The sequence below is a fragment of the Gopherus flavomarginatus genome, chromosome 18 (assembly GCF_025201925.1).
Source record: "Gopherus flavomarginatus isolate rGopFla2 chromosome 18, rGopFla2.mat.asm, whole genome shotgun sequence".
Lineage (NCBI taxonomy): Eukaryota > Metazoa > Chordata > Testudines > Testudinidae > Gopherus > Gopherus flavomarginatus.
Window position 1 is genome coordinate 583,837 of NC_066634.1, and position 21,074 is coordinate 604,910.

Genomic DNA, 21,074 nt, shown 5'->3' on the forward strand with positions numbered 1-21,074 from the left:
CCCTGCACTCCAGCCCCCCAGTCCAACCCACTCTCTGCGCTCCTGCCGCCCCTCCCCGCCCACCAGCCTCACCCTCCTTGCACTCCAGCGCGACCCGTGACTCCAGATTGTCCATCTGCAGCTGCAGCCGCTTAAGGGTCCGGTCGGCGTCGCGGGTCTTGCGCTTGTAGGCAACCAGCACCCCGATAATGGCCAGGAGCAGCAGGGACCCCCCTGCGCCCAGCCCCACCAGCGCTCCCAGGGGCAGGGCTGCCTCAGGGTAGATGTGCAGGGAGCCGGGCGAGAAGGACAGGCCCCCCACCAGGATCTGGAACAAGGGGAGGGAGTGGAGGTTGACAGGGGGGTGCCCCCAACTTTCCAGGAATGAACCCCCCCAGAATGTGGCAGAGGGGATCGGGGGCACCTCCCCCAACATTTTGGCAACCCTCCCAGATCTGCTATGGGGGGGTACAAATTCCCCCATGGTTCTGATGAGACAACCCCCTCCCAGCCCCGCCACTCAGTCTGTCCCCCCCAAACGCACCCTGCAGAAGTAACCTCCCCCCACAGCTCCCCAAGAGGGACTGCTCACCTGCCCAACGCCCTGTGATCTCTGATCCCCGTCCATGTCCTGCCCCCACACCACAGAGCTAGGGGCTGCCCCCCCCCCAGGACACGTGCCCCCAGCCCCACGCCCCGGGGGAGCCCCTGGCTATGCCCTCCAGCAACGCACCGTGACTGGCTGCTCCCCTGTCTGGCTGGGCGAGTCGCAGAGCAGCTGGGTCTCTGACACCGTCAGGGCGCAGGGCTCCCCCCCAATCAGCACCGTGTAGTTCAGACGGGCCCCCCCAGCAGCTGCTGGGATCAGGTTCCTGCCCTGTGGGGGGTGGGACAGTGAAAGGGGGAGGGAGATTGGACCCAGGTATCCGAGCCAGACACAGCACCAATGGTGCCCCTCACTCCCAACCCGCAGCCCCCTGCTAGCCCAGCCCTGGGTTCCCCACCCCCCCCACCCCTGCCAGTGCCTCTCAGTCCTGACCCACAGCCCCTACTAGCCCAGCCCTGCCCCCCAGCTCTGCCGGTGCCCCTCACTCCCAACCTGCAGCCCCTGCTAGCCCAACCCTGGGTTCCCCACCCCCCCCAGCTCTGCCAGTGCCCCTCACTCACGACCTGCAGCCTCTGCTAGTCCAGCCCTGCCCCCTAGCCCTGCCAGTGCCCCTCAGTCCCGACCTGCAGCCCTTGCTAGCCCCCCTTCCCCTCATACCTTGAGGACAATGTGGGAGCCGGGTTTCACCTCCAGCACCCCCGCAGGGCTGAAGGGCTCGACCTGGGGGTCAGGGTAGTAGGTGAAGGCCGAGCGGTTGAGGGTTCGAGCCGCCTGGACATGGTCCAGCAGGAAGCCGAATTCGTCAGGGGAGGCCCCCACCGCGGGCAGCTCCCGCCCCCCCAGCACAATGCCAGGCGCCTGGCACAGCATGACAGAGTCATTCAGCACCCGGCAGCTCTGCAGGGAGGCAGAGGGTCAGTGGGGATGGCTGGGAACGGGGGGGACACGACTCCGGGCGGAGGCAGCAGTTCGGGGGTATGGTCAGCGTGTTGAGTGGTTCAGCAGCCCAGCAGGGGCGTCCAGGAATGGGGGGAGCAGCATGTCGGGGGATTCCGTGGGGAAGGCACAGGGCACAAGCTGGGGGGGTCTGATCCGGGGGGACAGCAGGGAAAAGTTATGGGTCTATCAGTTCGAGTGCTGAAGGGGGGTGGATCGGGAGGCTCAGGATTCCCTTGCAGGAAACTGTCCCGTCCCCTCCAGAACTGTTCCCTCGTCTCCCCACCCCACTCAGATCCCCTGTCCCCAGCTGATGGACCCCCGCTGCGTCCCCTTCCCCTCACCCCAGTCCCCTGCCCTCCCCCCCTCGTCATGGGGGCATGACTCACATTGACGGTTTCGACGCCCCCGTACAGGGCTCGGACACGTGGCTCCTGGATGCTCAGCAGGTGGGTCCCAGTCACTGTCAGGCTGGTGCTGCCGCTGGAGGGGGGGGAAGACATCAGCCCCCCCGGGGGAATGCAGCTTGGTGGTGGGTGAGGGCTGGCATGGGAGGTGGCCCTTTGGGCTGTGGCTCATCTCCTGCCAATCGGGCCATGTCCTTCCCCCCGCATCACAGCTACCCTCTGCCCTGCCCCCCCACAGCTACCTTGCGCCCTGCTTGGATGCTGGGACCCCACCCAGCCCAGCTCAGTGCCAACACCAAGATGCTCACCAGGGCCAGAGGCTGTGGGGGTGTGACGAAGTGGGACCGTTCTTAATGGTTTCTCTGAATATTGTGTGAGTGCCTCAGTTTCCCCTATGCTTTTCTTAATCTAGCTGGTGGGATAAGGGGGTGTGATTGGTGCAGAGCCCGAGGGGGCCCGTGTGAGGCTGTCTGCAGAGAATGGCCAATGCCCTGGCTCCGGGCCCCCCCCCCACCCCCCCACTGCAAGGTGCCAGCTGAAGGTGTTGGAGCACAAAGAGATCAGGTGCCTCCTGGCCTGGCAGAGAGACAAAGGGAGAGGAGGGGGCTGGAGAGTTTCAGTTTGGAGCTGGCTGGGAAAATGGAGGGAGCCCCAGGGCTGGGGTCTAAGCTCCCTGCCCCCCAGAATGGACCCGGCCGAGGGGTCCGGTTCGCTGTACCTACAAGCTCTGTGTTAGACCCTGTTCCTGCCATCGAATAAACCTCTGTGTCACTGGCTGGCTGAGAGCCACGTCTGACTGCGCAGTGGGGGGGCAGGACCCTGTGGCCCCCGCAGGACCCCGCCGGGGCGGACTCGCTGTGAGAAGCGCACGGAGGGGCACATGCTGAATGCTCCAAGGAGAGACCCAGGATGGTAGAAGCTGGCGAAGCTGCTCGCCCTGGGGACAGTCTGCTCCGAGAGAGGAGGCTCCCCAGAGTCCTGCCTGGCTTGGTGGGGAGCAGCTCCAGAGCATCGCCCGGGGACTCCATGACGGGGGGGACCAGGCCGCACCGGGCGTGGGGTGAATGGATCAACGTGGCCTGAGGCGACGGACCAGGACCAGAACTGGGCCCGGACGGAGCCCCCTGGCCCCACCTGTGGTGCACCCCGCTGGACATGGGTTACATGAACCTGTGTCACAGCGGGCTGGGAGCGTGGGGAGGGGGACGGGGCGAAGGGGGGCACTGGGGGATGGCAGGGGTGTGGAGGTCAGGGGGCTGGGAGTATGGGTGTGCGGAGGGGGATGGGGCACAGGGGGCAGGTGGGCGCAGTGGGGGGGGTCAGCAGAGGGCTGTGTGGGGGTGACAAGGATGGGGCACACAAGGGGGGACAGTGGGGGGTCTCTTACTTGACGATGCTCCATTGAGGTTCGACGTGGGTCACCGCCGGATCGGGGGTGTAGCGGAAGATCAGGACGGGGGGGCTGGTGGTGCCATTGGGGGGTTCGGGGGGGGCCAGGCTGGCACGGTCGATGAAGACACTGAAGGGGGCTGGACCAGGGCCCAGCATGGACGGGGGTGTTAGGCAGATGATTTCCTCAGGGTCCCTCCTGCCAGAAAAGGGAAAGTGAGAGACCCCTCAAATTCCCCTCTGCCCCACATCTCCCCACTGAGTCCTGACCTACCCACCCCCGTCCCAACATCCCCTGCCCCAAAATTCCCACCACCTGCCCCCATACCAACAACCCTAATCCTGCCCCCATCCCTGTCTCCCCACACCCACCCCGCCCCGCATCCCTGTCTCCCCACACCATCCTCATCGCTGTCCCCGCAACCCACCACAACCCCATCCCTCCACCCCCATGCCCCGCCCACTATCCCTGTCCCCGCCACACCCAGCCCGCCCCATCTCTCTGCTCCCCCCACCCACTCATCCATGTCCCCCCCGGCTCCCCCCACCCCCCACTGTCATCCAGGCCCCACCACCTCCCATGCCTGCCCCCCCCAAGTACCTAAGCAGCTGGCAGGGTGCCCCCTGCAATGAGATGTTGACGCTGCTGCCCGCGTCCAGATGGGTCCCAGTGAGGGTAATGCGGGTTCCCCCTGACACTGGCCCCCCCGCAGGGTTCAGTCCCCGCAGTCTGGGGGTCTGGGGCGGGAGACAGCAGTTATGGGGGTAAATGCACACAGAGCCCCCCAGCCAATCCCATGCCTCACAACCCCCCATGCCCCACAACTACCCTGCTCCCCCCACAGACCCAGGGGCCACCCCCACAACACCCCCATGACCCACAACTACCCTGCTCCCCCCACAGACACATAGGCCATCCCCCAGCCCCTCCCAACCCCCAGAACACCCCCATGACCCACAACTACCCTGCCCCCCCACAGACCCCACGAGCGACCCCCCAGCCCCTCCCACCCCCACAACACCCCCATGACCCACAACTACCCTGCCCCCCCACAGACCCCACGGGCTACCCCCCAGCCCCTCCCACCCCCACAACACCCCCATGACCCACAACTACCCTGCTCCCCCCACAGACACATAGGCCATCCCCCAGCCCCTCCCAACCCCCAGAACACCCCCATGACCCACAACTACCCTGCCCCCCCACAGACCCCACGGGCTACCCCCCAGCCCCTCCCACCCCCATGACCCACAACTACCCTGCTCCCCCCACAGACCCAGGGGCCACCCCCACAACACCCCCATGACCCACAACTACCCTGCTCCCCCCACAGACACATAGGCCATCCCCCAGCCCCTCCCAACCCCCAGAACACCCCCATGACCCACAACTACCCTGCCCCCCCACAGACCCCACGGGCGACCCCCCAGCCCCTCCCACCCCCACAACACCCCCATGACCCACAACTACCCTGCCCCCCCACAGACCCCACGGGCTACCCCCAGCCCCTCCCACCCCCACAACACCCCCATGACCCACAACTACCCTGCTCCCCCCACAGACACATAGGCCATCCCCCAGCCCCTCCCAACCCCCAGAACACCCCCATGACCCACAACTACCCTGCCCCCCCACAGACCCCACGGGCTACCCCCCAGCCCCTCCCACCCCCATGACCCACAACTACCCTGCTCCCCCCACAGACCCACGGGCCATCCCCCAGCCCCTCCCAACCCCCAGAACACCCCCATGACCCACAACTACCCTGCCCCCCCACAGGCCCCACGGGCCACTCCCCAGCCCCTCCCACACCCCACAACACCCTCATGACCCATAACTACCCTGCTCCCCCCACAGACCCCACAGGCCACCCCCCAGCCGCTCCCACCCCCCACAACTCCCCTATGACCCACAACTACCCTGTTCCCCCCACAGACCCCACAGGCCACCCCACAACCCCCCAATGACCCACAGTTTTCCCCTCCCCCCACAGCCCCCTCCCCCCAGAATTCCTTTCCTCACGGAGGCCCTGCCCTGGTACCACGAAGGTGAAGGGAATCGGGGAGTGGGCCCGGTAGTCGACACCACAGTCACCCACACAAATCTCCACGGGGCCGGGCGGGGGGTCGGGCACCAGCGACTCCTCCATCTCGCACACCAGTCTGGGGGGAACACGGGGGTGAGACCCCTGGCTCCTGCCCCCCCGGCTCCCACATCCCAGCCCCCCACCCGACCCCTCAGCTCCTGCCCGATCAAATACGCCCCCGCCTGACCCCCCCTGCATCCCAGCTCCCCCTCCCGACCCCCCAGCTCCCGCCTGATCAAACACATCCCTGCCTGACCCCCTACATCCCAGCTCCCCACCAGCTCCCGCCCGATCAAATACACCCCCGCCTGACCCCCCCCCTGCATCCCAGCTCCCCCTCCCGACCCCCCAGCTCCCGCCTGATCAAACACATCCCTGCCTGACCCCCTACATCCCAGCCCCCCACCCAACCCCTCAGCTCCTGCCCGATCAAATACGTCCCTGCCTGACCCCCTACATCCCAGCTCCCCACCAGCTCCCGCCCGATCAAATACACCCCCGCCTGACCCCCCCCTGCATCCCAGCTCCCCCTCCCGACCCCCTCAGCTCCTGCCTGATCAAACACACCCCCGCCTGACCCCCCCGCGTCCCAGCTCCCCCTCCCGACCCCCTGAGCTCCCACCTGATCAAACATGTCCCTGCCTGACCCTCGTGTCCCAGCTCCCCCCCAGCCCCTGCCCGATCAAACACACCCCCGCTTGACCCCCTGCATCCCAGCTCCCTACCAGCTCCCTCCCGATCAAATAGGCCCCCCTGAGCCCCCCTGCATCCCAGCTCCCCCTCCTGACCCCCTCAGCTCCCGCCTGATCAAACACACCCCCACCTGACCCGTCTGCGTCCCAGCTGCCCCCCGATCAAACACATCCCCACCTGACCCCCTGCGTCCCAGCTCCCACATCCCCGCCTGACCCCCTGCGTCCCAGCTCCCCCCCAACTCCCACGTCCCCACTTGACCCTCCTGCGTCCCAGCTCCCCCCCAACTCCCACGTCCCCACCTGACCCTCCTGTGTCCCAGCTCCCCCCCAACTCCCACGTCCCCACCTGACCCTCCTGTGTCCCAGCTCCCCCCCAACTCCCACATCCCCGCCTGACCCCCTGCATCCCAGCTCCCCCCCAGCTCCCACGCCCCGCCTGACCCCGTGTCCCAGCTCCCCCCCAGCTCCCACGGCCCCGCCTGACTCCCTGCGTCCCAGCTCCCCCCCAGCTCCCACGTCCCCGCCTGACCCCCTGCGTCCCAGCTGCCCCCTGATCAAACACGTCCCCGCCTGACCCCCTGCATCCCAGCTCCCGCCCGATCAAATACGCCCCCGCCTGACCCCCCCTGCATCCCAGCTCCCTCTCCCGACCCCTCCAGCTCCCACCTGATCAAACACGTCCCCACCTGACCCCCCCCGTGTCCCAGCTCCCTCCACCCGACCCCCTAGCTCCTGCCTGATCAAACATGCCCCCGCCTGACCCCCATGTGTCCCAGCTCCCCCCACCCAACCCGCAACAGCTCCTGCCTGATCAAACACGCCCCCGCCTGACCCCCCCCGCATCCTAGCCCCCCCTCCCTGACCACCCAGGTCCCACCCGATCAAACACGCCCCTGCCTGAGACCCCCTGTGTCCCAGCTCGCCCTCCCAACCCCCCCAGCTCCCGCCCATTCAAACACGTCCTCGCCTGACCCCCCTGCATCCCAGCTCCCCCCGCCCGACCTCATCTGACATCCCCCTCCTCCCCCTGCCCCCACTGCCCCCCTCACCTCTGGGCAGGGACGTACTGGCCTGGCAGCGAGTTGCAGCGCACGCCGGCCACGCGCACCACGACCTCGTGAAACTGCAGCCCCAGGTTCTCCCCCTCGACCGTCACCCGCGTGCCGCCCTCCTTGGGCCCTGCCACCGGCATCACCTGGGAGACCCCCGGGGGAGTCAGTGGGGCAGAGACCCCCCCACCCCCACCCCCAGCCGCCCTCCTTGGGCCCTACCACCAGCACCACCTGGGGGAGCACGGGAGTCAGTAGGGCAGAGACCCCCCCACCCCCACTCCCAGCCGCCCTCCTTGGGCCCTGCCACCGGCACCACCTGGGGGAGCCCAGGGGAGTCAGTGGGGCAGAGACCCCTCCACCCCTGCCCAGGCCCCCAAACCACATGAACCCCCCCAGGTGAGGCGGCAGAGCTAGGGAGTGTCCACAACAGAGATGGGGCCTGGCTGCGGTTGGGGTGTGGGTTCCAGTGGGGTGGGCACAGGGAGCCACCATTTTTGGGGCACTGCGAGGGGGCTGTTACCTTGGAGAGCTGGGGAGGGGGCTGTTACCGGGATGCTGCAGGGAGGGGGCAGTGTGACGAAGTGTGGGAGGTTCTTGGGGTTTTCTGTGTTTTCCAGTGGTTTGCATGCAGAGGGGGTGGGACTCAGGCCTTGGCTACACTGGCGCTTTACAGCGCTGCAACTTCCTCGCTCAGGGGTGTGAAAAAACACCCCCCTGAGCGTTGCAAGATACAGTGCTGCAAAGCGCCAGTGTAAACAGTGCCCCAGCGCTGGGAGCGCAGCTCCTAGCGCTGCAAGCTAATCCCCTCGGGGAGGTGCAGTACGCGCAGCGCTGGGAGAGCTCTCCCCCAGCACCGCGCCACCTCTCACGTCCTCTCCCCCAGCACCGCGCCACCTCTCACGTCCTCTCCCCCAGCACCGCGCCACCTCTCACGTCCTCTCCCCCAGCACCGCGCCAACTCTCACGTCCTCTCCCCCAGCACTGCAAGCTAATCCCCTCAGGGAGGTGCAGTACGCGCAGCGCTGGGAGAGCTCTCCCCCAGCACCGCGCCACCTCTCACGTCCTCACCCCCAGCACCGCGCCAACTCTCACGTCCTCTCCCCCAGCACCGCGCCACCTCTCACGTCCTCTCCCCCAGCACCGCACCAACTCTCACGTCCTCTCTCCCAGCGCTGCAAGCTAATCCCCTCGGGGAGGTGCAGTACGCGCAGCGCTGGGAGAGCTCTCCCCCAGCACCGCGCCACCTCTCACGTCCTCTCCCCCAGCACCGCGCCAACTCTCACGTCCTCTCCCCCAGCACCGCGCCACCTCTCACGTCCTCTCCCCCAGCACCGCGCCACCTCTCACGTCCTCTCTCCCAGCACCGCGCCACCTCTCACGTCCTCTCCCCCAGCACCGCGCCACCTCTCACGTCCTCTCCCCCAGCGCTGCGCCGCAACCACACTGGCACTTCAAAGCGCTGCCGCGGGAGCGCTGCACAGCTGCAGGTGTAGCCAAGCCCTCAGTGTCCCTGGGTGTTACTGGTTTAACGAGGGGAGGGGAGGGGAGAGGGAATTTGTTGGGGGACAGGACCCGAGAGGGAACTTGGGACCCCGGCCGATGGCCTGGAGGATGGAGACCCCAGTGACTGGTGACCTGAATGCCCAGCTCAGGAGTTGCAGCCGGTTCTGGCCAATGGGGGACAATGGGCTGTGGGGAGAGGACCCCGGTGACCTGACCAGCCGGCTCTGGCCAGAGGGGGGCTGAGAGGAGAGGAGACCCAGGCCTTCTGGTTTTACGAGCTTGTTTACCTGGAGAGAAGACAGAGGCCCAGCTGGGAAGCAGGGGGGCTCTGGGCTGGTGGGGGAGCAGGAAGAGCCCCCTTGGCTGCCGGGGGACTGGGATGTGCTGGGCTGAGGGAGGCCAGGCCTGAGGCCCTGAGAGGTTCCTGTGCTGGATTCAACTCTCAATAAACCCTCCTGTTTTATGCTGGCTGAGAGTCACTCCGGGCTAGAGAACACGAGGGGGTGGGATGGGGGGATTATCCCCTGCGGGGGTGGAGGCCCCCAGGGCCCAGAGTGAGGGGACTCCCTGGGGGGGCCCACAGCAGAGACAGACGTGCTAAGATTCAGAGAGGTGCAGCTCCAGGAGTTGGAGGGGCCTGACCCCGAGGGAGAGTGGCCCCCCGAGAAGGGCTGTCACACTGAAAGGGGCACCTCCCATGGACCGCTTGGGGCCACGAGTGGGCACGATCTGTGAGTCTAACGGGGGGGGGGGGCATTACCCAGGTGATGTGGGGGGGGGGTTACCTGGGTGATGCGGGGGTGGCTGCAGCGAGCCCCGCGTCGGCCGGGGGGCACCCAGTTGAGTTTGGGGGCTGGGCATTGGGGGCGCAGAAGGCAGCGTCGCTCGGCCAGGCACCAGCCGCACTCATAGCGTGGGTCGGAGCGGAGACAGAGCCCACAGCTGGGGCGCTGGGCTGGGCACTTGTAGAGCAGGGCTGGGGGGAGAGAGGGGGGTCAGAGACAGGCAGCCCCCCTGTCCCCCACCCCCCAACACCCCTCCCCTGGGCACTGCCCTCCCCACCCCTCCCCCATGACACTTCCCCACTCTGACCCAGCCCCCGCCCCCTCAGGGTGCAGCCCCCTGGACCTTTGAAGCCGGGGGGCTGGTCGATGGGGAAGTCGCTGTCCCAGACGACGGAGAAGTCCACAGGCAGCTCCCCAACCGCGTCGCCCTCGTACCAGTACTGGGGGGAGAACAGGGGGTCAGAGCAGGGCAGTGGAGGGGGTGAGGTATAGACAGGGAGGTGGGGGGCATGGAGAGCCACAGGGGAGCAGCCTCGCTGCCCCCCAGCCCTGGGGCTAGGCAGGGAGAGAGCAACAGGACCGCAAAGGGTTAAAAGGAGGTACCAAGGCATCTCCTAGCAACAGAGATGGCAACTGTCATGTCACCTAGCAACAGAGCATCCCCCCCTACAAGGGGTGAAACATCAAACATATCCCGCCCCCCACCAGCTCTGCAGTGCCCCTCACTCCGACCCGCAGCCCCTGCTAGCCTGGACCTGCCCCCACCAGCCCTGCTGGTGCCCCTCACTCCTGACCCGCAGCCCAGCTCAGACATTTACAAGCAGCTCCTTAACCCCAGCACGTTGCTGGCTGTGGGCCTGCAGCCAGTGGGGAGTTGATGGCTGGCGGGGGGAGTGTCTGGCACTGGGCCCTGACACAGAGCCCATTGGGTTAGAGACCTCCCAGCTGCCCATCCCCCTCCCAGCCAGACAGCAGGGCCCAAAATTTTCTCCCACCCTCCCAGGGGTCTGGCTGAACCCAGCTTGAATGCCCCTCCCTCATCACTGGGGCCGGACACAAGCTGATAAATGTCTATCAGGGATGGTCTAGACAGTATTTGGTCCTGCCATGATGGCAGGGGACTGGACTCGATGACCTCTCGAGGTCCCTTCCAGTCCTAGAGTCTATGAGTCTATGAGTCTATGATGCCCCTCCACCCAAAAAAAGGGTGCTCAGAAGTGGGAGGGGTGCAGGTGCAAAGGGTGTCACCACGGTGCCCTGACTCCGCATGTGTCTGAGGAGCAAAGGGAGCCGGGCTGGTGGGATCCAGGCCAGGGGGCTAGTGGGGGGGGCGGGGGGTCTGGGCCAGGGGGCTAGCGGGAGGGGCAAGAGGTCTGGGCCTGGGGGCTAGCGGGAGGGGCAGGGGACCCGGGCCAGGGGGCTAGCGGGGAGACAGAGGGCCCGGGCCGGGGGGCTAGCGGGGGGGCAGAGGACCTGGGCCGGGGGGCTAGCGGGGGATCCAGGGGGCTAGCAGGGGGGCAGGGGGCCCAGGTCGGAGGGCTAGCAGGGGGGCAGGGGATCCAGGCCAGGGGGCTAGCAGGGCGGCAGGGGGTCCAGACTGGGGGGCTAGCGGGGGAGCAGGGGATCCAGGCCCGGGGGCAAGCGGGGGGCAGGGTGCCCGGGCCGAGGGGCTAGTGGGGCGGCAGGGGATCCAGCCAGGGGGCTAGCGGGGGGGCAGAGGGCCCGGGCCCGGGGGGCTAGCAGGGGATCCAGGGGGTTAGCAGGGGGGCAGGGGATCCAGGCCAGGGGGCTAGCAGGGGGCAGGGGGCCCGGGTCGGGGGGCTAGTGGGGGGGCAGGGGATCCAGCCAGGGGGCTAGCGGGGGGCAGGGGGCCCGGGTCGGGGGGCTAGCAGGGGAGCAGGGAATCCAGGCCCGGGGGCTGGGGGGGCAGGAGGCCCGGGCCAGGGGGCTAGCAGGGGGGCAGGGGATCCAGGCCAGGGGCTAGTGGGGGGCGGGGGGCCTGGGCCGGGGGGCTAGTGGGGGGGCAGGTGATCCAGGACAGGGGGCTACCGGGGGGCAGGGGGTCCAGACTAGGGGGCTAGCAGGTGGCAGGGGGCCTGGGCCAGGGGGCTAGCAGGGGGCCAGGGTATCCAGGACAGGGGGCTACCGGGGGGCAGGGGGTCCAGACTGGGAGGCTAGCAGGTGGCAGGGGGCCCAGGCCAGGGGGCTAGCGGGGGACAGGGGGCCCGGGCTGGGGGGCTAGCAGGGGAGCAGGGAATCCAGGCCTGGGGGCTGGGGGGGCAGGGGGTCCGGGCCAGGGGGCTAGCAGGGGGGCAGAGGATCCAGGCCTGGTGGCTAGCGGGGGGCGGGGGCCCGGGCCGGGGGGCTAGCAGGGGGGCAGGGGGCCCTGGCCAAGGGGCTAGCAGGGGGGCAGGGAATCCAGGCCCGGGGGCTAGCGGGGGGCAGGGGGCCCATGCCAGGGGGCTAGCAAGGGGGCAGGGGATCCAGGCCTAGTGGCTAGCGGGGGGCAGGGGGCCCGGGCCAGGGAGATAGCAGGGGGGCAGGGGGCCCGGGCCGGGGGGCTAGCAGGGGAGCAGGGAATCCAGGCCTGGGGGCTTGGGGGACCGGGGCCCCGGGCCAGGGGGCTAGCGGGGGGCCCGGGCCGAGGGGCTAGCGGGGGGGCAGGGGATCCAGCCAGGGGGCTAGCGGGGGGCGGGGGCCCGGGCAGGGGGGCTAGCGGGGGGCGGGGGATCCAGGCCCGGGGGCTAGCAGGGGGCAGGGGGCCCGTGCCAGGGGGCTAGCAGGGGGGCAGGGGATCCAGCCCCGGGGGCTAGCAAGGGGCGGGGGGCCCGGGCCGGGGGGCTAGCAAGGGGGGCAGGGTATCCAGGCCCGGGAGATAGCGGGGGGCAGGGGGCCCAGGCCGGGGGGGCTAGCAGGGGAGCAGGGAATCCTGGCCCGGGGGCTAGCAGGGGGGCAGGGGGCCTGGGCCAGGGGGCTAGCAGGGGGGCAGGGGATCCAGGCCCGGGGGCTAGCGGGGAGCCCGGGCCGAGGGGCTAGCGGGGGGGCAGGGGATCCAGCTAGAGGGCTAGCGGGGGGCAGGGGGCCCGGGCCTGGGGGCTAGCAGGGGGGCAGGGGATCCAGGCCCGGGGGCTAGCGGGGGGCCCGGGCCGAGGGGCTAGCGGGGGGGCAGGGGATCCAGGCCTGGTGGCTAGCGGGGGGCAGGGGGCCCGGGCCGGGTAGCTAGCAAGGGGGCAGGGAATCCAGGCCCGGGGGCTAGCGGGGGGCAGGAGGCCCGTTCCAGGGGGCTAGCAAGGGGGCAGGGGATCCAGGCCTGGTGGCTAGCGGTCGGCAGGGTGCCCGGGCCAGGGGACTAGCAGGGGAGCAGGGAATCCAGGCCCGGGGGCTGGGGGGACCGGGGCCCCGGGCCAGGGGGCTAGCGGGGGGCCCGGGCTAGGGGCTAGCGGGGGGCAGGGGATCCAGCCAGGGGGCTAGCGGAAGGCAGGGGGCCCAGGCCGGGGGGCTAGCAGGGGGGCAGGGGATCCAGGCCTGGGGGCTAGCGGGAGGCAGGGGGCCCGGGCCGGGGGGCTAGCAGGGGGGCAGGGGATCCAGGCCCGGGGGCTAGCGGGGGGCCCGGGCCGAGGGGCTAGTGGAGGGGCAGGGGATCCAGCCAGGGGGCTAGCGGGGGGCGGGGGCCTGGGCCAGGGGGCTAGCAGGGGGGCAGGGGATCCAGACCCAGGGGCTAGCGGGGGGCCCGGGCCGGGGGGCTAGCAGGGGGGCAGGGGATCCAGCCAGAGGGCTAGCGGGGGGCGGGGGCCCGGGCCGAGGGGCTAGCAGGGGGGCAGGGGATCCAGCCAGGGGGCTAGCAAGGGGGCAGGGGATCCAGGCCTGGTGGCTAGCAGGGGGCAGGGGATCCAGGCCCGGGGGCTAGCGGGGGGCCCGGGCCGAGGGGCTAGCGGGGGGGCAGGGGATCCAGGCCCGGGGGCTAGCGGGGGGCGGGGGCCCGGGCCGGGGGGCTAGCAGGGGGCAGGGGATCCAGGCCCGGGGGCTAGCAGGGGGCAGGGGATCCAGGCCCGGGGGCTAGCGGGGGGCCCGGACCGAGGGGCTAGCGGGGGGGCAGGGGATCCAGCCAGGGGCTAGCGGGGGGGCAGGGGCCCGGGCCGGGGGGCTAGCAGGGGGCAGGGGATCCAGGCCCGGGGGCTAGCGGGGGGCCCGGGCCGGGGGGCTAGCGGGGGGGCAGGGGATCCAGCCAGGGGGCTAGCGGGGGCCGGGGGACCCAGCCAGGGGGCTAGCGGGGGCCGGGGGACCCAGCCAGGGGGCTAGCGGGGGGCAGGGGATCCAGGCCCGGGGGCTAGCGGGGGGCCCGGACCGAGGGGCTAGCGGGGGGGCAGGGGCCCGGGCCGGGGGGCTAGCAGGGGGCAGGGGATCCAGGCCCGGGGGCTAGCAGGGGGCAGGGGATCCAGGCCCGGGGGCTAGCGGGGGGCCCGGACCGAGGGGCTAGCGGGGGGGCAGGGGCCCGGGCCGGGGGGCTAGCAGGGGGCAGGGGATCCAGGCCCGGGGGCTAGCGGGGGGCCCGGACCGAGGGGCTAGCGGGGGGGCAGGGGATCCAGCCAGGGGGCTAGCGGGGGGCCCGGACCGAGGGGCTAGCGGGGGGACAGGGGATCCAGCCAGGGGGCTAGCGGGGGGCCCGGGCCGAGGGGCTAGCAGGGGGGCAGGGGATCCAGCCAGGGGGCTAGCGGGGGGCCCGGGCCGGGGGGCTAGCAGGGGGCAGGGGATCCAGGCCCGGGGGCTAGCGGGGGGCCCGGACCGAGGGGCTAGCGGGGGGGCAGGGGATCCAGCCAGGGGGCTAGCGGGGGGCAGGGGCCCGGGCCGGGGGGCTAGCGGGGGGGCAGGGGATCCAGGCCCGGGGGCTAGCGGGGGGCCCGGGCCGGGGGGCTAGCAGGGGGGCAGGGGATCCAGCCAGGGGCTAGCGGGGGGGCAGGGGATCCAGCCAGGGGCTAGCGGGGGGGCAGGGGATCCAGGCCCGGGGGCTAGCGGGGGGCCCGGGCCGAGGGGCTAGTGGAGGGGCAGGGGATCCAGCCAGGGGGCTAGCGGGGGGCGGGGGCCTGGGCCAGGGGGCTAGCGGGGGGCAGGGGATCCAGACCCGGGGGCTAGCGGGGGGCCCGGACCGAGGGGCTAGCAGGGGGCAGGGGATCCAGGCCCGGGGGCTAGCGGGGGGCCCGGACCGAGGGGCTAGCAGGGGGCAGGGGATCCAGGCCCGGGGGCTAGCGGGGGGCCCGGGCCGGGGGGCTAGCGGGGGGGCAGGGGATCCAGGCCCGGGGGCTAGCAGGGGGCAGGGGATCCAGCCAGGGGGCTAGCGGGGGGCAGGGGCCCGGGCCGGGGGGCTAGCGGGGGGCAGGGGATCCAGGCCCGAGGGCTAGCGGGGGGCCCGGACCGAGGGGCTAGCGGGGGGGCAGGGGCCCGGGCCGGGGGGCTCACCGAGGTGTTCTGACACTGCACGCTGCTGGAGTTGAAGCGCACGGCTGGGACCCGCTGGCGCCGCCCCTGCACGGCGAAGACGCACTCGTAGCTCTTCTGGCCCGACTGCGGCTGTGGCAGGTTCTTGGCCCGGAGCGTGATCGGCTGCAGCACCCCCACCGGGATCAGGATCTCGCCCGCAGGGAGCAGCTCCGGGCAGCCCTGGGGAGAGAGAGTCATGGGGACCTTGGCTGGGGAGAGCCGGGAGAACCCAGGAGTCCGGGCTCCCAGGCCCCCCAGCGCCAGTGGATGGAGCTGGAGATACAGGATCCTGGATCTCTGGGCGCTGCCATGGCAACCGCAGCTGGTTAATTGTTACTTGGTGGGGGAGGGACTTCTCTTTTTTTTGTAGGGGGGACACTGGCAATAAAGGAAAGGAATCCCCAGAGCCACTTCCTTCCACCCCTGCACCCGCCCCAGCCCTGCCGGTGCCCCTCACTCCCGACCCGCAGCCCCTGCTAGCCCAGCCCTGTTCCCCCCCAGCCCTGCCGGTGCCCCTCACTCCCGACCCGCAGCCCCTGCTAGCCCAGCCCTGTTCCCCCCGAGCCCTGCCAGTGCCCCTCACTCCCGACCTGCAGCCCCTGCTAGCCCAGCCCTGTTCCCCCCCAGCCCTGCCGGTGCCCCTCACTCCCGACCTGCAGCCCCTGCTAGCCCAGCCCTGTTCCCCCCCAGCCCTGCCAGTGCCCCTCACTCCCGACCTGCAGCCCCTGCTAGCCCGGCCCTGTTCCCCCCCAGCCCTGCCGATGCCCCTCACTCCCAACCCGCAGCCCCCTGCCAGCCCTGCCCCACACAGCTCTGCCGGTGCCCCTCACTCCCTACCCGCAGCCCCCTGCCAGCCCAGCCCTGCCCCCACTTGTTAGACACTGATTATGGGGAAGTGGCTCAGAGACTGACTGGGGAGCGGGGGCAGAAGGGAGGCAGCGAAAGCTAGTTTCCCCTCCCTCGAGTCCTCAGGGCCCCATTGCATGGCCCTGGGCGTTGTCTGCGGCCGCTACTCCAAACCACAGCCCTGGCGCTATCAATTATCCTGACCACAGGGCACCGCCTGGCGCATCGATCCAGCCGGGGTCCCCCCGTCCCATCGATCCCGCCACAGCCAATTACGCTCCATTAGGGGCAGCCGCATGGTCTGACATCTGCCATCCCTTCCCCTCCGCAGCTAGGATCCAGCTCAAAGCCCCGGTATGCAGCTGGCTCTGGCGGGGGGCAGGGGCTGTTACCAGGGGCCCGTTGCCTGGTGCTGGGACAGGGCCCCTGTGGGGTGGGGCCAGGAGACGGTTATCCAGGGACCCCTCACCCGGTGCAGAGATATGTCTGGCTCTGGGGCGGGGCAGGGGGCTGGTTACACAGGGACCCACCTCAGTGGTGCTGACCCGCCCCTCAGCAAAAGCACACTCCCGGGGATCGTGGGTGCAGACGTGCCGATATTTGCACCACTGGCAGGCGAACCGGCTCCTCACACAGGACAGACACCTGGGGAGGGCAGCAAAGGGTTAAGGGGGGGGGAATCTCCCCCTCCCCCACCCGACTGACCCCCATGCCCCAGATGTTGGGCGCCCCCCCCCCTTCCCAGACCCATTGTTTCCCTGCGGCCAGGGACAATGCTGGCACCACTGCCCCCCACCGCCCTCTCGTGTTTTCATGGGAGGAAGTGGGGGAGGGGATTATATTAGCCCGGCCCCACCAAGGAGCCATCTGCCCCCCCCACCCCCCAATGAGAGACACAGGGTCCCTCCACACACAGAGTGTGAGGGGGCTGCGGGTCAGGAGTGAGGGGCGCCGGCGGGGCCGGGGGCTGCGGGTCGGGAGTGAGGGGCGCCGGCGGGGCCGGGGGCTGTGGGTCGGGAGTGAGGGGCAGGGCCGGGGGCTGCGGGTCCGGAGTGAGGGGCGCCGGCGGGGCCGGGGGCTGCGGGTCCGGAGTGAGGGGCGCTGGCGGGGCTGGGGGCTGCGGGTCGGGAGTGAGGGGCAGGGCTGGGGGCTGCGGGTCGGGAGGGGCGCCGGCGGGGCCGGGGGCTGCGGGTCGGGAGTGAGGGGCGCCGGCGGGGCCGGGGGCTGCGGGTCGGGAGTGAGGGGCGCCGGCGGGGCCGGGGGCTTAGGGTCGGAAGTGAGGGGCAGGGCCGGGGGCTGCGGATCGGGAGTGAGGGGCGCTGGCGGGGCTGGGGGCTGCGGGTCGGGAGTGAAGGGCAGGGCCGGGGGCTGCGGGTCGGGAGTGAGGGGCGCCGGCGGGGCCGGGGGCTGCGGGTCGGGAGTGAGGGGCGGGGCCGGGGGCTGCGGGTCGGGAGTTAGGGGCGCCGGCGGGGCCGGGGGCTGCGGGTCGGGAGTGAGGGGCGCCGGCGGGGCCGGGGGCTGCGGGTCGGGAGTGAGGGGCAGGGCCGGGGGCTGCGGGTCGGGAGTGAGGGGCGCCGGCGGGGCCGGGGGCTGCGGGTCGGGAGTGAGGGGCGCCGGCGGGGCCGGGGGCTGCGGGTCGGGAGTGAGCGGCGCCGGCGGGGCCGGGGGCTGCGGGTCGGGAGTGAGGGGCGCCGGCGGGGCCGGGGGCTGCGGGTCGGGAGTGAGGGGCGCCGGCGGGGCCGGGGGCTGCGGGTCGGGAGTGAGGGGCGCCGGCGGGGCCGGGGGCTGCGGGTCGGGAGTGAGGGGCGCCGGCGGGGCCGGGGGCTGCGGGTCAGGAGTGAGGGGCGGGGCCGGGGGCTGCGGGTCGGGAGTGAGGGGCGCCGGCGGGGCCGGGGGCTGCGGGTCGGGAGTGAGGGGCAGGGCCGGGGGCTGCGGGTCGGGAGTGAGGGGCGCCGGTGGGGCCGGGGGCTGCGGGTCGGGAGTGAGGGGCGCCGGTGGGGCCGGGGGCTGCGGGTCGGGAGTGAGGGGCAGGGCCGGGGGCTGCGGGTCGGGAGTGAGGGGCGCCGGCGGGGCCGGGGGCTGCGGGTCGGGAGTGAGGGGCGCCGGCGGGGCCGGGGGCTGCGGGTCGGGAGTGAGGGGCGCCGGCGGGGCTGGGGGCTGCGGGTCGGGAGTGAGGGGCGCCGGTGGGGCCGGGGGCTGCGGGTCGGGAGTGAGGGGCAGGGCCGGGGGCTGCGGGTCGGGAGTGAGGGGCGCCGGCGGGGCCGGGGGCTGCGGGTCGGGAGTGAGGGGCGCCGGTGGGGCCGGGGGCTGCGGGTCGGGAGTGAGGGGCGCCGGTGGGGCCGGGGGCTGCGGGTCGGGAGTGAGGGGCGGGGCCGGGGGCTGCGGGTCGGGAGTTAGGGGCAGGGCCAGGGGCTGCAGGTCGGGAGTGAGGGGCGCCGGCGGGGCCGGGGGCTGCGAGTTGGGAGTGAGGGGCAGGGCCGGGGGCTGCGGGTCGGGAGTGAGGGGCGCCGGCGGGGTCGGGGGCTGCGGGTCGGGAGTGAGGGGCGCTGGCGGGGCCGGGGGCTGCGGGTCGGGAGTGAGGGGCAGGGCCAGGGGCTGCGGGTCGGGAGTGAGGGGCGCCGGCGGGGGGGACTCACGACGGGAGGAGGCTGCAGTCGTAGAAGACGAAGTCAGAGCCAGCAAAGTCCATCCCAGTCTCAAGCGAGCGAAGCTGAAGCCGTATGGCGCGAGCGTCACCTGGGAGGGCCGGGGGGCAGCGTCATGGGGGGCAGAGCTGAACCCCCCCCAGCAGGGAGACCCCCCAGGGCTATGACCCCTAACCCCAAATGTGTTCCTGATCTTTGCCCTCTGCCCTGCCCTCCCCTGTCACCCTGGCACTGACCTTTGCCCTTTGAACTCTCCTGCCTGCCTCCCCCACTCACCATGGGGGCCGGTACCAGGGGGCAGCTCCCTGGGGGTGGGCGACTGGCAGCGGATGAGGCCCCCAGGCAGCACCTCAGCCTTGCTCTGCCCCAGGCCCTCGAAGGAGCAGGTCACGCCAGGCCCCAGATCCGGGAGGTTCTGCACCGTCAGCTGCAGCTAGACCCCCAGAGAGACAGGGTTAGAGCTGGGGGCCAGGGTCCCCCCCAGGGACCTAGAGACAGGGGGCAGGATCTCCCCAGAGATGGGAGTTACAGATGTGGGGCGGATTCCCCCCAGAGACGGGGGTTAGAGATGGGTGTCAGGGTCCCCCCAGAGACGGGGGTTAGAGATGGGTGTCAGGGTCCCTCCAGACTTGGGGGGTTGGAGATGGGGGTCGGGTCCCCCCAGACTTGGGGGTGGGGTCCCCCCAGAGTTGCAGGTTAGAGATGGGAGTCGGGTCCCATCCCCTCCCTCTCCAGAGACACCGGGGGGCTGTTCCCCTCTGTCCCCACATCTCCCAAGCCAGGCCCCAGGCGTCCGGCCCCCGCACTCACCAGGACACTGGGCGCAGTGACGGACACGTTATTGGGCTCCACGAGCAGCCGGGGGCAGGGGCCTGACACGGCCGCAAACCGCTGCGACTCCAGTGCCCGGGGACACTCGCTCTCCCGGCAGCACCTGCGGGGGGGTGGGGGGGTCAGGCACAGACTGGGAACCCCCCAGTCTGCTCCCCACCCTGCGCCGGGCAGGCACTGTCACAGGGGGAGCTCACAACGCTGGGGGAGGGCAGCCCAGGGAGCTCATTAACCAGCCAGTGGCTTCCACCCTGGGAAGTTGGGGACGCGGCATCCGGTGCCAGAAGCCCCTCACCCGCCAGGGGGGTTGCGGCTCAGGATTGAGGGGCAGAGATGGGGGGGCAGGGCTGGGCTAGCAGGGGCTGCAGGTTGGGAGTGAGGGGCACCGGCAGAACTCGGGGGGGAGTCGGAGGGGCTGATCTCTGCTCTATCCCCCATCTGGGGGGTTGGGGGGGGCCTCACCTCAAGTGTCTGTATTGAGCCAGGAGGTGCGATTCTGGCAGAGGTTGGCGGGAGTTACGGGGGGGAGGCTGCTCCATCTCCCCCTACTGAGATGGGGGTGGGGGAGGGGCTCTGAACAGGGCTAATCCCCCCTTCACTGCCTGGCCAAGCTGGGGGGCGATTGCTAATTTATTACATGTTCCCAGGCTACAGCTGCCAGTCTGTCACCCCCACAACCCTCAGTGTCCCCCCCACCTCCCCAAACCCAGACTTTCCACCCCCACCCCCGCTCTGCGCCCCCTCCCGCCTCTGCTCCAGGCACTCTGATAAGGGAAGGAAGGTCTTGGCCAGGAGCCGCGGGGAGGGGGAGCCGCATTCCTCCAACAGGCCAGAGACCCCCCAGCACACACAAGGTGGGACCCCTGGCTAGGCTGGGAGCCAGGACTCCTGGGTTCTCTCCCCGTGCTGGGAGGGGGGTGGGGGAGGTTGGCTGGGAGCCAGGACTCCTGGGTTCTCTCCCCAGCTCCAGGGGGGTCTCACCGGTTGTGCAGGACACACCAGCCGCAGTGGGGGTCCCCAGAGCCCAGGCAGGCGTCACACGTGGGGTACTGGCCACAGGTCTCCACCGGCAGCCGCACCACCTGCGGAGGGAGGGGTTAGCGTCTGGGGTGGTACATCAGACCCCCTCCCCTATAGCAGCCCCTCCCAGCTACTCCCCCCACATCGCCTGCCCCTCTTCCCTCCTCCACCTCAGTCCCCAGCCCCCTTTCCCCAACCTCAGCCCCCCGGAACCAGGGGCCCCCCTTCCTGCTGCCCCCCAGTCCCACCTCTCCATGGCTCAGCAGGTAAAGGTGTCTCTGGTCTGGGCTGAGCTCCATGTCCCTGAGCAGGGGCTGCCCGGGGGTCACTGGCACCGACTCGTACAGATGGGCGTCCTGGGGGCCGTCTACCCGCACCTGGGGGGGAGCTGTGAGAGAGAGATGCCCCCAGCCCCCCGAGCCACCCACCTCCCTCGACCCCCCAACCCCACACCTCTGCACTGCCCCCCCATGTTCAGCAGCATGCAAGGGGGGCCCACAAGCAGGTGTGGGGGGAGGGGAGAGAAGTATCGGTGTCTCCCCCCCACCTGCCGGCCACCCCTTTCCCTCTCCCCCGTTACCCTCCAGCCCAGAGGTTCAGCCCCCCCACACCAGGCAGGCTCAACGACCCCTTTCATCCCCACCAACAAGGGCCCATTGACGGGGGTCTGACCCAAAGCAGCCCCCCCAGCAGGCCCCCGGCCTCCCCCTCCCCAGGGACAAAGGGTCCTTTCAGAGCTGGGGGCCACAGCCCCCCGAGGACACCCCCAGGATGAGGGGCTGAGAGCTCAGACAAGGGAGCCAGTGTCAAGGGAGAG

The 21,074-nt window shown here is 71.1% G+C and overlaps 2 protein-coding genes across 6 annotated transcripts in view; both read right to left on the reverse strand.

Annotated features, from left to right (window-relative positions):
- The window catches only part of LOC127036997 (protein FAM3A-like), a 55,846-nt gene that overhangs the window by 21,833 nt on the left and 12,939 nt on the right, over window positions 1-21,074 (reverse strand). The gene's annotated exons all lie outside the window — the stretch shown is intronic.
- Window positions 1-21,074, reverse strand: part of LOC127036993 (plexin-A3-like) — a 36,582-nt gene that overhangs the window by 7,017 nt on the left and 8,491 nt on the right. For 2 of the 5 annotated variants that reach the window (XM_050928289.1, XM_050928288.1), the window contains exons 4-20: window positions 20,506-20,634; window positions 20,219-20,319; window positions 19,217-19,340; window positions 18,683-18,839; window positions 18,398-18,497; window positions 16,292-16,406; window positions 14,895-15,095; window positions 9,784-9,880; window positions 9,441-9,631; window positions 7,150-7,295; window positions 5,361-5,481; window positions 3,920-4,056; window positions 3,317-3,517; window positions 1,912-2,005; window positions 1,244-1,483; window positions 713-856; window positions 73-307 (exon numbers count right to left, since the gene is read on the reverse strand). In XM_050928289.1, the coding sequence (XP_050784246.1) occupies window positions 73-307; window positions 713-856; window positions 1,244-1,483; window positions 1,912-2,005; window positions 3,317-3,517; window positions 3,920-4,056; window positions 5,361-5,481; window positions 7,150-7,295; window positions 9,441-9,631; window positions 9,784-9,880; window positions 14,895-15,095; window positions 16,292-16,406; window positions 18,398-18,497; window positions 18,683-18,839; window positions 19,217-19,340; window positions 20,219-20,319; window positions 20,506-20,634 (2,533 nt within the window). The remainder of the gene's footprint in view (window positions 1-72; window positions 308-712; window positions 857-1,243; window positions 1,484-1,911; window positions 2,006-3,316; window positions 3,518-3,919; window positions 4,057-5,360; window positions 5,482-7,149; window positions 7,296-9,440; window positions 9,632-9,783; window positions 9,881-14,894; window positions 15,096-16,291; window positions 16,407-18,397; window positions 18,498-18,682; window positions 18,840-19,216; window positions 19,341-20,218; window positions 20,320-20,505; window positions 20,635-21,074) is intronic. The other 3 variants (XM_050928290.1, XM_050928291.1, XM_050928292.1) reach the window with 3 other exon arrangements.